The sequence below is a fragment of the Mustela putorius genome, unplaced genomic scaffold, assembly GCF_011764305.1.
Source record: "Mustela putorius furo isolate JIRA1106 unplaced genomic scaffold, ASM1176430v1.1 tig00003866_pilon_pilon_pilon, whole genome shotgun sequence".
In the NCBI taxonomy this organism is placed as follows: domain Eukaryota; kingdom Metazoa; phylum Chordata; class Mammalia; order Carnivora; family Mustelidae; genus Mustela; species Mustela putorius.
In genome coordinates, this window is record NW_025422018.1 from 2,048,252 (window position 1) to 2,063,271 (window position 15,020).

Genomic DNA, 15,020 nt, shown 5'->3' on the forward strand with positions numbered 1-15,020 from the left:
CACACAGGGCTTGATTCCACGACCCTGAGATTATGATCTGAAGTGAAATCAAGAACCAGTTACTTAACCAGCTGAGCTAATCAGGCACCCCATACCCATACTTTTAGACTTTTATGAGTATATAGTATATAGTACTCATCTGTAATAACTTGTATTACACTTCAGTGAAAGTTGGATCTATATCATCTCTAAACAAAACCCTTTCCAAACTCCAAAGTACATGGTATCGAATTTCAAAACATTATTCTCTAAAAATGCTAACAACATTGACAAAGCCAAAGTTCTAGAAATCGTCATGCTTTGCTATAGGAATTAAGTCATGAGTATGGATATTCCAAGCCTCTTTATGTGTAGATTATTGCTCATTATTTCAGTTAATAGTCACTAAGTGCCTTTCTATGACAAAAACTATGCTAGGAAATAGGGGTAGAAAGATGAGTTAATACAGAGTTTCCAAACTGGGTTTCATCATCAAGGAGTGTCCAAGCCAGGCTTTACTTATCCAGTAATTATTAGCTGGTGGGGGTGGGAGAGAAGGGGAAATCACATGTTTCAATTCCTTATCTGTCAAATGAGGATATCTTCACAGAGTTGATATAAGAATTATTTAAGCCAATACTTGTGTAGTGCTTAGGGCAATGTCAGCATATATACGGACTCAATGAATGTTAACCTATACTATATAAACTAATATTTTTTAGTACTTTGTTTTACTAATATGTCAATTTTATTATTATACTTTATTATAATTTATGCATGAGTATTCCCACTATCTTCCTGCCCCTATAAGATAACCTTTCCTTCCAACTTAAAATCTAGGTTTAAGAATATAAATCTTCCTGGAAATTTATCCCACTTCTGGGCAACAAAGTCTAAGCAATCTTAGTCTGATGGCTGTCTATGAGCCAGAGCCAGAAAGAAGTACAATTCAGAGGTTCACACCAGTGCCAAATTCCTTTCAAATACATTACTGTTTTGTTTTGTTTTCTGGGGTTTTTTGGGGGGTGGGGGGGAGGTCTAGATTTTTTATCTTTCTCACATATGGCATTTAAGCTAAGTAATATTTGTCAACATATTATAATAAAAAAGATGGTAGCCTTAAATTAAGATTTTAAAAGTTTAACCTAGTAGACATAGCACTAGTTGAGTCAGATTTTGGTTTCATATAGGTTTGGCTCTGCAATTTTCTAGCTGTGTGATCCTGGGCAAGCTACCTAACTTTCTGAGTATGAGTTTTTCACCTGCCAAACAGGAGTGGTAATAATCATTTCACAGAGTTGTTATGAATATCAAAAGGTGAAAGGTTGTTTTTTTTTTTTTTTTAAAGATTTTATTTATTTATTTATTTGACAGACAGAGATCACAAGGAGGCAGAGAGGCAGGTAGAAAGAGAGAGAGGAGGAAGCAGGCTATCCGCAGAGCGGACAGCCCGATGCGGGGCTCGATCCCAGGACCCTGGGATCACGACCTGAGCCGAAGGCAGAGGCTTTAACCCACTGAGCCACCCAGGCGCCCTGGTGAAAGGTTTTTTACTGTACCTATCACACAGCGAACTTTCATTACTGTTATGAAATAACTTGAGAAAATTAGTTGATAACTTTTTTAGTGAAATTACTATATTTGTATTGTCAAAGAACTAATTATAAGTTTATGGACTCACTAAATTTACCTTTGAAGAGCTTTCAAGTATCTGAAGAAAGGAGTGTACTTTTTCAAAATTCAACATATTGTGCTGAGTAGACATAATTATTGTAGATACCCTTCTTTTGATAATTTTGAGGCTAAACAGACTGAATACAAGGACGACAGAAATAAAGAGTTTTGACACATGGAAATATATTTTTGGGAAAAAAGATATTGCTCTAGAATTGTTAAGTATTTTGCTTTAATTCTAGTAACTATGCCAGTAAGGAAAGAATTTTTAGTGTCATGTGTAATAATTTCAAGTAATATAATTTTTTGATTAATTTTCAAATAAATTTCAAAGTAGCAATGAAAATGTGGCACCAAATTCATAAAAAATGAAGTTTGTATTTCTGTCCTTATATTCCTTTTAAAATATCAGATATTTTAAAAGTTAGCATTTTCAGAAAGTTAAAAATTCATAAAAACTAAAAAATCTAAAATGAAATATAAAATGCCAGTAAGTTTTTGTATCATAGGCATTATTTTTAATCTTCAGGTGTTCATCAGATATGTCTAGTATTTTTGTTGAAGTCATCTGAACATCCTAATGCTCAGATGGAGTAGTTACTTCTCCATAAACACACTGCTATGACACTCAGTGGTAAGTGTTAATGATAAAGGGGTATGGAAGCACACAGGAAAACCTTCTAACTTAAACTGGGCTGGGGAACAACCAGAGAAGGCTTTTTGGAAGAAAGCCTTGAAGAATGAATAAAAGATAACAGGGAAGTAGGGTGGAAGGGAAGGACAGAGGAAAGGAGAGAAAAAGGCAGGGAAAGCATTCCAGAAAAAAATGTATAAAGACCCAAGGAAGCTAGGTTCATTCAAGTAGATACATCTAACAAATTGTTTGCTGTAGATCTAACATGGACCAAAGCTTAGGATTTAGGCTACAACACACATACACATATGTGTGTGTACACACACACACACACACACACACACACTGCTCAACCTCTGGGAAAAACCAACATATAAGGAGCAAGTTGAAAAAGAAAACTCACAAAAGACTTTAAGAACAAATATTTAAAGAGCAAAGCCAGGAAAAAGAAATGTATAAAAGCTAAGAGAGGATTTTCAGAAGCAGGGAGAGGACAACAATGCCAAATGCTACTCAAATGTCACCTAAAGTACTGAAAAATATCTATTGTTCAGCAATTAAGTAATTGAAGACCTTAAGGAGAGCAGTTTCAGGCCATCACAGGAGTTAATCTGCTTTAGCAGTTTAATGAGTGAACAGGAGGTGGGAGAGTAGGAGGAACTTGATCAAGAACCTTAACTGAAATATTCTTAGAGATGAATTACATCTGCAACTTATATACTGATTTTCAGTAAATTCATTCCTGAAGATTTAAGATAGAATTGACATATATTTACATTATGTTATATGTCACATATATATAATATACACAAATAAGTTATATATATAATTTATTTATATATATACAAATATACACATATACATACATCAGTATATATACATATATACAAGTATATATATGTATTTGTATATATTATATATGACATATAACATAATATAAATATATGTCAATATATATATAATCAAGTCCTACGAAGTCTATCTTTAAAATATATATAATATATAATTTACTTATATCTATCTTTAAAATATATGAATATAAAATATAAAAATATAAAATATATATATATTTTTAAAGATTTTATTTATTTATTTGACAGAGAGAGAGATCACAAGAGAGGCAGAGGCAGGCAGACAGAGAGAGGAAGAAGCAGGCTCCTTGCCAAGCACAAAGCCTGATGCGGGGCTCGATCCCAGGACTTGGAATCATGACCTGAGCTGAAGGCAGAGGCTTTAACCCACTGAGCCACCCAGGCGTCCCATATATATATTTTAAAGGTAGACTTGGTAGGATTTGATGATTAACTGATATCAGAGTACCCACTAAACTTGTATCTTCTTGACCCCCTCCTTCCCATCTAGTAACCAAAGCATAAAAACACATATATTATCTATTCTTTTTACAATGTTATCTGACGACCCAAATTAATTCTACAGGAAAGCACAAAATTACTGCATTGAAATGTCATTTGTACATTTCGGGAATTCAGACAATGTATAATGTGTAGTGTCTTTTTTTATTAAGGAGCCAGTATTGATAGGATGTGAAAGTGGTTAGTAAGTAGGTCACCATACATCTACATTTGCCTGGGACTGTCCAGGATCCTGTTTCCTGATATAGTACTCCCTTCACTTCAAGAGTGTTCTGGTTTGCACATTAAAGCATTTGATCACCTTACCTGCAAGGCTTTTTTGAGGAATTATTATCTCAAGTTACTCTAGTAAGGATTAAATCAATAAGACACCAGAGAGATTCTTAAGAAAACTTTTAACTATATAAGAGTTACTATTACTATAGCTATTTAAGAGAATAATAGATTGAAGTGTACAAACCTTTTGGAGATATGGCCATATTGACATTATCACAATGGAAAATCCTGTAAAGAGGCAAAGTTTGTTATTTATGCTTAAAATGCTTTCATCAATATTTATAGATACAATTTTTTGAACATGAATAAAGTCCATGAATAACATGGACTTTATTTATTTATTTCAATATTTTATTTATTTATTTGACTGAGAGAGCACACAGTGGGAGCAGGAACTGCAGGCTCTCCACTAAGCAAGGAGCCCAACACAATGCAGGGCTTGACTTGAGCCAAAGGCAGATGCTTAATAACCAATTAAGTCACCCAGATGCCCAATACATCATTCTTTTTAGAAAGCCTATTTTTAAAAATAATTTAGTTATTAGTTTCATTTTACTGTATTTTGAATATTGATTTTGATGAAAAGAGGACTGAAATAGTAAACTAATATTTGAAATCAAGGTTACAATTTCACAATCAAGAAACTTATAACAGGTAAAATGTTTAACATACTAATTAAAATCCAAAGTTAAAATAATTTTCTTCTTTGGTATTAAAATTAAAATTATTACTTATAATTTCAGATAATTAAGTACTAAAATTAGAAGTATCTTACTTTATTTTATCTTAATTTCAGTAATAGTTAACATACAGTGTTATATTACTTTCAGGTGTACAATATAGTGATTCAACACTTCCATATATTACCCAGTGCTCCTCATGACAAATGCACTCCTTAATCCCCATCCTTTATTTCATCCAACCTCCCACTTCCTCTTCCCCTGACTGGCCATCAGTTTGTTCTCTATAGTTAGTTAAGAGTCTGTTTCTTGATTTCTCTCTCTCTCTTTTTTTTCCTTTGTTTTTTTTGTTTTGTTTCTTAAATTCCACACATGAATGGAATCATCTGTTATTTGTCTTTCTCTGCCTGACTTAGTTCACTTAGCATTATATTCTCTAGCTCCACCCATGTAGCATGTAGTTGCAAATGGCAAATTTTCATTCTATTGATCTGCCTTTCATTGCTTTAATTTGCAGGGGCCAGCTACAGAACCTAAAAAGTAGAGGAAAAGATTTTCCGCCCCACCAAATATACAATAGAGTATTATTCAGCCTTAAAAAGAAAGGAAATTCTGATTCATATTATAACATGGATGAATCTTAAGAACATTATGCTAAATAAAATAAACTAGTCACAAAAAGACAAACACTGTATGATTCCATTTATATGAAGTATGTAGAGTAGTCAAATTCGTAGAAACAGAAAGAATGGTGGTTGCCAGGACCTGTGAAAAGGGGGAAATGAGGAGTTGTTTGATGGGTATAGAGTTTTAGTTTTGCAAGTTTGAATAAGTTCTGGATATTGGTTACATAATCATATAGACAAACAATACTTTTGATCTTAGAAATGCTTAAGATGGGAAATTTTATATTATGTGATTTTTACCAAAATAAAAAAATTTAAAAATGAAGTGATATTAAAATAAGATACTTTAGGGGCCCCTGGGTAGCTCAGTTATTAAGCATCTGCCTTCAGCTCAGGTCATGATCCTGGAGTCCTGGGATCAAGCCCCACATCGGGCTCCCAGCTTGGTGGGAAGCCTGCTTCTCCCTCTCCCTCCTCCCCTCCTTGTGTTTTCTCTTTCACTGTCTCTCTCTGTCAAATAAATAAATAAAATCTTAAAAAAAATAAGATACTTTATCTAATTTTTATAATCATATATAATTTCTTTCTTTTTTTTTTTAAGATTTTATTTATTTATTTGGCAGACAGAGATCACAAGTAGGCAGAGAGGCAGGCAGAGAGAGAGGAAGGGAAGCAGGCTCCCTGCTGAGCAGAGAGCCCGATGTGGGGCTCGATCCCAGAGTCCTGGGACCATAACCCGAGCCCAAGGCAAAGGCCTAACCCACTGAGCCATCCAGGCGCCCCTAATTATATATAATTTCTAATACTTACCTACACTGCTGAGAAACATAGTAAGATACAGAATCCTAATTGATATCCATCGGCTCTTATAATGCTCTTCAGTTTCTATAATATCCCATTCTCTAGGATTAAAGAAGAAAAAAGTAGTATAATGTTATCTCATTATTTATAAAACTTTCTCTGGCATAATATAATTTTCTTTCTTCTAAAGTAATTAAAAAAATAGGACAGAGGTGTAATTTACTAATATTGGTTTCTGCTGTACTAATTATTTATGAATAAGTATTATTTCTTTGAATTTCCATGGATTATATTAATGCATCATTACACACAGAAACTTGGGAGACATGAGGTAGCTTAAAAGGGGTAACATTTTGTCAACTTAATTATTTTGCTACCGTTGACCTGCTACAAATTGAGTGTTTGAATTTGTTAAAGAAATAAATTAAATAAAGTATATCAAAATAAACTAGCTACAACAACTAGATCTCCTATGGATCAGATACACAACTACTACATATTTTAAACAATTAATTACTGTCATCATTATGACATGTTCTATTTGATGATAGTAAAGTGACTTTGCTGCAGGAAGCTATTTTGGCTGGGTGCTTTCAGCAAAATTAATGTAGAAATGACACCAGAAAAGTTTGATGTGACATTCCTAGGCCTGGGACCTCTTGAACACTTGGCTTTGCTTCAACATGGGTTACCAGACAAGTTCTATTTGTGGACTAAAGAGTCCAATGTCCCTCTAGACTAGGGTTGATCTTTCATATAAGCCTGTGACACACTCCAGGCAAGTATATTAAGCATACATCCTGCTCCAGTCAGGTGATACATGAGGGTGTATATGGATTCACTACTTTTGCACATTCACATACAGAAAAAGTTAACAAATTTACCTTAATATGAGCCTTGTATTTTCAAATAATTAAGACAAGCACAATAGACAAAATGCCTTATGTTCCAAAGTTATTTTCTAAACTAGACCTTAGAACTATCAAATAGCCATACCACCCTGAGATTATGACCTGAACTGAAATCAAGGGTTGGGGGCTTAAAATGAACTACTGGGACTTCACCAAGATAAAAAGATTTTGCACAGCAAAGGACACAGTCAACAAAACCAAAGACAACCAACAGAATGGGAGAAGATATTTTCAAATGTCTTATCAGATAAAGGGCTAATATCCAAAATCTATAAAGAATTTATCAAACTCAATACCCAAAGAACAAATAATCCAATCAAGAAATGGGCAGAAGACATGAATGACATTTCTTAAAGAAGACAAATGGCCAACAGACACATGAAAAAATGCTCACCATCACTCAGCATCATGGAAATACAAATCAAAACCACAATGAGAAACCACCTCACATCAATTAGAATGGATAAAATTAGCAAGTAAGGAAATGACAGGTGTTGGTGAGTATGCAAAAAAAGGGGAACCCTCTTACATTGCTGGTGAGAAAGCGAGCTGGTGCAGCCACTCTGTAAAACAGTATGGGGGTTCCTCAAAAAGTTGAAAACAGAGCTACCCTATGACCCAGCAATTGCACTACTGGGTATTTATCCAAAGATACAAATGTAGTGATCCAAGGGGGCCCCTGCACCCCAATATTTATAGCAGCTATGTCCACAGTAGCCAAACTATGGAAAGAAACCAGATGTCCATTAACAAATGAATGGATGAATAAGATGTGGTAAGAGATTCTTAATCACAGGAAATAAATTGAAGGTTGCTGAAGGGGTGGGGGATGTGGTGATGGGGAAACTGGGTGATGGAAAATTTTTTTTAAAGATTTTATCTATTTGACAAGAGAGAGAGACAGTGAGAGGAACACAAGCCAGGGGGGTGGGAAAGGGAAAAGACGGCTTCTGAGTAGGGAACCGGATGCAGGCCTGATCCCAGGACCCCGGGGATCATGATCCAAGCCAAAGGTAGATGCTTAAGGACTGAGCCACCCAGGCACTCCTGGTGGTAGGAGGCCTTAATTAACTCAGCTACCCAGGTGCCCCAAGTTACCATTTTTATTATATTTTCTTAATTGTGATGATTCAACCAACCATGTCACATGGCTAAGATTGAGTATTCTGAAGGTTTCTTTCTTGTATCAAAGAGGCATAAGAAAGAATCCCACACTTCCAAGATAATTTGTCAAACTTGTAACTTAAAAACTAGGAAGAATACATAAAGTCCTGGGGGGAATTTATCACCAAAATAAGTCAGATAAAATTTAACAGGAATAAGCAAAAAGTGCCAAATTTAGGTTCAATAGATCATGATTTAATACAAGGAGATTTGGGTAAACAGCAGTACTTTATTTTCAAAAAATGACTCTGGATCTACTGAGGGAAAAATAAAACTACGTATTTACCAGAGAGAGCATTTGTGAACTACTGGAGAGCAAAAAAGAGCCCATATTCAAAGAAGATAAGAGAATAAAGTGTGTGCTCACTGAGAGAATAATGCAATGGTGTTACAGTATAAAATTTAGAAGACAAAAATAAATTGAGAATATTCTATAAGGATACGCTCTATAAGACCAGAGGTCCTGGGACGCCTGGGTGGCTCAGTTGGTTGGGCAGCTGCCTTCGGCTCAGGTCATGATCCCAGCGTCCTGGGATCGAGTCCCACATCGGGCTCCTTGCTCAGCGGGGAGCCTGCTTCTCCCTCTGCCTCTGCCTGCCATTCTGTCTGCCTGTGCTCTCTCTCTCTGATAAATAAATAAAATCTTAAAAAAAAAAAAAAAAGACCAGAGGTCCTAATAATATCTGTATTACAGAAATTACACTAAAGTTGCAAAGAAAAATTTTAAGCACCTATTAACCTTTTAGGATATTCTAAAAGAGGGATCAGCGAACTACAGTATTTAGTCCAAATCCAACCTATCACCTGTTTCTAGATCACCAGTTTCTACTGGAGAATAGATTTTACAGATGAATATCTGTGGGAAACTTGTTAGAAAACATCAACTTTTAACTAGAGTTAAGCAAAATGTCACCCTTGAGAAAGAAATTCTATTCCTCTTATGGATTTGTATTGCAAAAAATTTTATTCACTTATATTTTAAATTTCATTACTAAAATTTTTTTTGAGAATATTTTTTCTTTCTTGTTATCTAAGTACCTAAATAATATCTTTGGTTTTGCCTCTTGTCCTGCAAATACTAAAATATTTACCATCTGGGCCTTTACAGAAAAAATTTGTCAATACCTTGTTCTCTTAAACACTACAGGTGGGGTCAATGGCGATCACTGAGGGCTCGCGAGATCAGTATATTAAAATTAACCTTCTTAGTGAAGAAAAGTTGGTGGTAAACTAGGCTGAAATTTCTACAATTTACTCATAGGGAAAAGGGCTTTCCAATTAGTCATATATATATATATATATGTTCAAGTTACTAAGGAATCTGTTTTAAAAGACAGCTTACTGAATTATCCTCAAAATAAACTCTTATTTAAAAAATACACCCTTATTTTTTAAATGCTAAATCTAGAATCTCAATCAAGTATTGTTTATGGACAGAACATCTGAACTTAGATGCATCCTAATGAGCCTCAATCATTCAGACGTAACTGAAACATAAGAGTATATAACAGTAAGAAGTAGATTTATTTGGACACAGTGACAGAATATATACTGTAAGACCACATCTATTAACTCAAGGATCCTGAATCTATCTGAAAAATAGCCAAGAACCAGGTAGAAGCAAAAAGAAATTTGAGAAACCCAAATGTCACCAAATCTATGCGCTGAAGCATATGCACTTGACTAAGAGACATGGTTAGTCCTTAGTCATAGCTTCCATGTTCTAACTGCACATAAATCTATTAAGTTTAGAAATGGCTTTCAAAGAAGCGGCGAACTAGAAATCTCAAAAGCTGGGAGAAGAGAGGTTGCTGACAGTAGCAAAAACAAGAGCTGTCAATACATAACAAATCCATGATGAGAAATAGTCTGCTAGCAACAGAACAGGTAGAAAAACTAAAAAGCAGACATAAAACTTTGAACGTGTAGCAAGTATAGAGTAAATTAGTAAGAAAGTAGTGTAAAAGGCGCCTGGGTGGCTCAGTAGGTTAAGCATCTGCTTCCAGCTCTGGGCGCCCTGCATGGAGTTCCCTGCTCCGTGGGAGTCTGCTTCTCCAAATGCCCTTCATCCAGCTCATGCTCTATCAAATAAGTAAATAAAATCTCAAAAAAAAAAAAAAGTAGTGTAAAATAAACTAGTATAGAAGCAAACAGTCCAAAATGTCTCAATAGCCCTGAGTACATTCTTCTATTATAGAATATTTTGGGCTTGATAATAATTGTACTGATCTCAAGGTAAAATGTACATAAAATCGCAATACATACATTCCGTTCAATAAATTGGGGACCAGGGAAATACACTGTCCAAAGAGTTTCAAACAAAGTCGTTACAATCAAAGTTTAGTTCTTAAGAAAGACAAAAGTGCAAAAAGTCACACGGTCGTTGACAGAAGAACTGCGTATTTATTAATTTACTTGATAAATTATGTCTCAAACAAAATACTGAATTCCGTTTTCCGAAAGACAAAAATACTTAATTGCGTAGTAAGAGACAAACCGAACAATTCTGAATCACTGTCCATAAAGTAGGATCAAAACAACCAGAAAGATAAGGGTCGAACCACAGTTCATCCTTATATGCTAAGAAATTAGTCTTCATATATTTGGTGTAGAAGAAAGCCGTGCTCATTTCATACAGGTTTACTCGCTAACGAAATATCAAAAAGTTAGCACGCAATTAAGCCAATACTAAGGTTTCTTCAAGTATCGATTAAAACCATCATTTTAGAGCTTTCGTGAAACGTGTAAAAGCGATGAGCTCCGTAGAGGAATGGAGAATGCGGTGGCTTAACGCTGCAACGCTGTTGGGAGAGAAGGTTCAGGGGCAGTGCGACTTTCTCCAACACCGTCTACAGAGCTCGCTGGCTCGTCGCGACGCGCGGCCGAATTTCGTTCCTCTGCAGCGGGAGCATTACATCCCCCGGTCTCGCGCGAACGGCCACGGCCCCGGCCACCCCGAAACCTACGTCCGACCCCGTGAGGCTGACGCCGGGAAAGGCGCCAGTCCCAAGAGCGTAGGAAGGTGAGGGGGCCTTCCCCCAACATCCGCTCACCTGCTTCCGGGTGTGCGGTCGCCTAAAAGCGGCTCCTGCTCGGCCTCGATCCCCGGGCTCGCCATAGTTACATCGCCCACGAGGCGGTGTGAGGACAACTCTCGCGACACATCCTGCTCCCTCCCATCCCACTCGTCCAAGCTGTCAAAACAAGCCAGCAAGTGCGCGTGCGTACCCAGCAACTGGAAGTGGGCGGAGCGGCCCGAGGTCAGAGAGGGAGTCACGCGGCAGTCGCGACCGCGCCGGGCGGGAAGAGGTCAGAGGTGGGGCCCTGTGTCCTAGTCGTCCTCCTGGGGTTCGCGTTTCTCCGCCAACCCGGACTGCTTGAGAGAGCCGGGGAGGGTTCAGGGCGTGCCTAAGCGGCTACCCCGCCCCGGGCTCGTCCCTCTCATTAGACTTCGGCTGTCTGGGCATTTTATTCTTGGGTTCCTGGAAAGATTCCTGCCACTGCATTTGTGGCTCCGACGGAAGGCCAGTCTTGGGAGCCAGGGGAAGGACAGCGCCAGCAGGCTCGGCTGGCAGGACAGCAGGCACCCTAGGAACGGCCGGTTCGGTAAGTAAGTAGCCGGTCTGGGCCGCGCTCGGGGAGCCTCTCGACACACTGCGTACGTGCCAGGAAGCAGGGACTCGGGGCGCAAGGCTTGGCGGGAGACGCGGGGGTCCCAGGCGCTGGACAAAGCGGGGCTTTAGGGCACGTTTTGGCCGACCCGGGTGAGTTAGGCTGGCGGGCAGTCTCCTATCCCGGGGCAGTCTCCTATCCCGGTGGAAGGTGGAATTGTCTTGGCGCTGTTGTTTTCTCGCTCGGCTAACTATAAAGGCTAACTACCCTCCCTGTAGTGCCTTGTTAGGGCCTTGATGGGGGCTTTGAAGATGGGGTGCAGCCCTTTCTAATCTGCTGATCCTCAGATCGACATCTCACTGTCTTCAGCGCCTACTGGGGGATTCAGTCTTGCAAGATATCACTAGCAGACCCTGCTGCTGCAACCTAGAGGTTAGAAAAGGCCCAGCACCAGTTTAGCAATGATCAGCTCCTTTTATCCTGAAGAAGATGACTTTTTTTTTTTTTTAGAAAACAGGGGTGTTCTGTATTGTTTTGTTTCGGTAGATCTTGATGCTGTCTCTTTCCTGGTGCTTACATATTAACATTTTGCTTCTACAAGTAGACTTGTAAGGTATTTGGTAGCAGTAGTCATTATGAATGTCATAATTGTTTTATTAGTGCTAGTACATTCTCATGTGATTTCATTTCATTACAACTGTCCTATGAGATAGGTAAAGCAGACACATTTCTATTTTATAGAGAACTAAGATTCAGAGAAGTTGACAATTTACACAATCACTTGGAGTGAAGAAAGTGGCAGAGTTGGGACTCACTTCAGTTCTTTCAACTAATATTTATAAGCAGTTACCTATGCCAGACCCTGTATTAGTTATCTGTTGTGTAGTATATGCCATCACTTCTAACCTTTGTCTTGTTTGTGACCTTCTTCTGTTTATTCTATCAGGCACATTGCACTCATGAGCAGCTAAACTTGAAATTTGTTTTCTATTAGTTGAGAACTATTTTCTGAATCCAGACGATATTTTGTGCATGTATTCAGTTTTGCAAATTTGTTTGCAACAGTTCAAAAACTTAATCAGAATCCTATGACTGGTTCCAAGAAGGTATATAGGTTAAAAAATTAATATTTTTTTTGCCATAACATTGATTTAATGTATCATTGATTTCTTTTCTAATCCCTGAAGTCTAGCACTGTGTGTGTGTGTGTGTGTGTGTATGAGCATTTCACAAAGGGACAGAATAATCTAGCAGAATTGCTAGATGAATATATGGTGAGTGAGTGCTTAATGACTCGCCTCATTTAATCCCAAAACAGTCTTCTGAGTTGGAATTGTGTAAGCATAGAAAGAAAGTGAAAGCATGAAGATTAGTTAATTTTCGTGGTCAACACCAGGAATAAATAACAGAGCAAAAATCCAAGAAATACAGGACTCCTGAATATAAAGCCTGTGCTTTTTCACAGCAGCCTTCCTATAAAAAGAATTTTAAGAAGAATCTTTTCCTGTACCTTTAAATTATATCAAAACAGGTGACCAATTTTTATATAAATTGAATAATTTGCTACTGTGTGTATAGTAGGCCAGGTATTATTCCCCTTTTATAGATTAAGGTGGCAATCAAGGTCACATTGCTAGTGAAGGAACCAGGTCTTCTGACACTGCTATTTTCCATTGCTACCTCCAAGTGATGACTTTAGACCACAAAAGTACATGGAATGAGTGTGTGTAAAACTGGTGAAATCTAAATAAGCTCTATGTATTGTACCATAGGAAAAAAAGAAAGAAAAAAACATTATTTCTTAGGAACAGTCCATCCAAACACAGTAAACATTTAAGAAATCTTTTAAAAATCTTAATTACTTTCTTTAAATCCCGTGGAAAAGAAGAGCTAAATTTGAAAAAAGATTAGATTATTTGCTGAATGTTTCACATAAGGATGTGAGACAGTCACCTGTTTGAATTTCCTTAGATGACTGCTTAGAATAGATAGCCACCCCTCAAAACAAATGAACAAATAAACTTCCTATTTATGTATCAACTTTATGAGGGTAAAAATCCAGAAAAAAATAGGATTTTAATGTTTAAATGCTGAAGTATTAGAGTGATAAGAGATGAAAGTACTATATGGCATACAGACACTGAGTGCCACTTCAGCAATAGAGCTCATTTCTAGGAAAGATTCATTTGTTGGCACTGTAATAGAACTTCTACTTTTGTAGAAGTTTGTTTTTGTGGAAGTACTTTGAGTTTTCCTTTAGCATTGCCTATATAAAAATGAAGATGATAATTGTATCAGTTTGGCTTGACACACATACTTAAAAATGGGTCTGTCTTTGCAGAATTCACTGGTCAATCCAGCTAGATGTAGTTTTTTTTTTTTTTTTAAGTTTTCTGATGTGGCTGTAAATGGTGCCTCTTTTTGGTGAACTGGAGTTATCTTTACCCTGGACTTATATTATTATCTGTTCATGGTGACACTAGATAGCAGTTAGCCTTACCTAGACTTAGGTGTTTAGAACATCCCAGAAATCTAGACCTTAATATTGTTCTTGGGACTGAAGTGGGATTTAAGAAGTTCTTTGTAATCCTAAATGCCATAGCCAAACTTAAAGCAAGTTATGTGTATTTTTGATTTGCTTTCTATAAATTATTGGTCAGTAGTTTACTGCGGGTAAATACAGCAAGGAATATGCTCACTCTAGATTTGGAGAGCTGATTGTTATGGCCTATATCATATGGAATTAAAGTGATTTGGAAAGCTTTTCTGGTATAGGGTTGAAAATGAGAAATAACAACTTAGGCATATAATAAACATGCTACCTTATAAAATATTTGAAGAGTTCATTGTTCTTAGGTCTTTTCCTGCTTCTCTTAAATTTTTTGCTTTTGTATATTTGCCTTTGTTTACCATCTTAGAAGAATATTGGATAGAAAAATGGGATGTCTCATGAACAGTGTTCTTCTTTCTGTAAAATACAAGTGTTGGAATTCTGGGGTTATTCGTTTATTTATTTTTTTAAGAAGATTTTTTTTTTTTAAAAATATACTTGACACAGAGAGAACACAAGCAGGGGGAGCAGCAGGCAGAGGGAGCAGCAGGCAGAGGGAGAGGGAGAAGCAGGCTTCCTACTGGGCAAGGAGCCTGATACGGAACTTGATCCCAGGACCCTGGGATCATGACTTGAACGGAAGACAGTGGCTTAACTGACTGAGCCACCAAGGTAGTTGGCTGCTCCCTTATTGGAGCATAATTTTGGAGTTTTTTATTGCTAATGTAGAATCTGCTAT

The 15,020-nt window shown here is 37.1% G+C and overlaps 2 protein-coding genes and 1 long non-coding RNA gene across 5 annotated transcripts in view; 1 reads left to right on the forward strand and 2 right to left on the reverse strand.

Annotated features, from left to right (window-relative positions):
• The window catches only part of MFSD8 (major facilitator superfamily domain containing 8), a 38,142-nt gene extending 26,813 nt beyond the window's left edge, over positions 1–11,329 (reverse strand). For 2 of the 3 annotated variants that reach the window (XR_199112.3, XR_199113.3), the window contains exons 1-3: positions 11,172–11,329; positions 6,053–6,144; positions 4,121–4,164 (exon numbers count right to left, since the gene is read on the reverse strand). Coding sequence is in view for 1 of the 3 variants with exons in the window: in XM_004747926.3 (XP_004747983.1) it covers positions 4,121–4,164; positions 6,053–6,144; positions 11,172–11,236 (201 nt within the window). In the remaining 2 variants the exon portion in view is untranslated. The remainder of the gene's footprint in view (positions 1–4,120; positions 4,165–6,052; positions 6,145–11,171) is intronic. The other variant, XM_004747926.3, reaches the window with a different exon arrangement.
• Positions 11,330–11,412: 83 nt separating this feature from the next.
• The window catches only part of ABHD18 (abhydrolase domain containing 18), a 49,970-nt gene continuing 46,362 nt past the window's right edge, over positions 11,413–15,020 (forward strand). The window contains exon 1 of the mRNA XM_004747927.3: positions 11,413–11,724. The gene's annotated coding sequence lies outside the window, so the exon portion shown is untranslated. The remainder of the gene's footprint in view (positions 11,725–15,020) is intronic.
• The window catches only part of LOC106005371, a 63,519-nt gene continuing 61,351 nt past the window's right edge, over positions 12,853–15,020 (reverse strand). The window contains exon 3 of the long non-coding RNA XR_001178679.2: positions 12,853–14,698. This is a non-coding gene — a long non-coding RNA (uncharacterized LOC106005371). The remainder of the gene's footprint in view (positions 14,699–15,020) is intronic.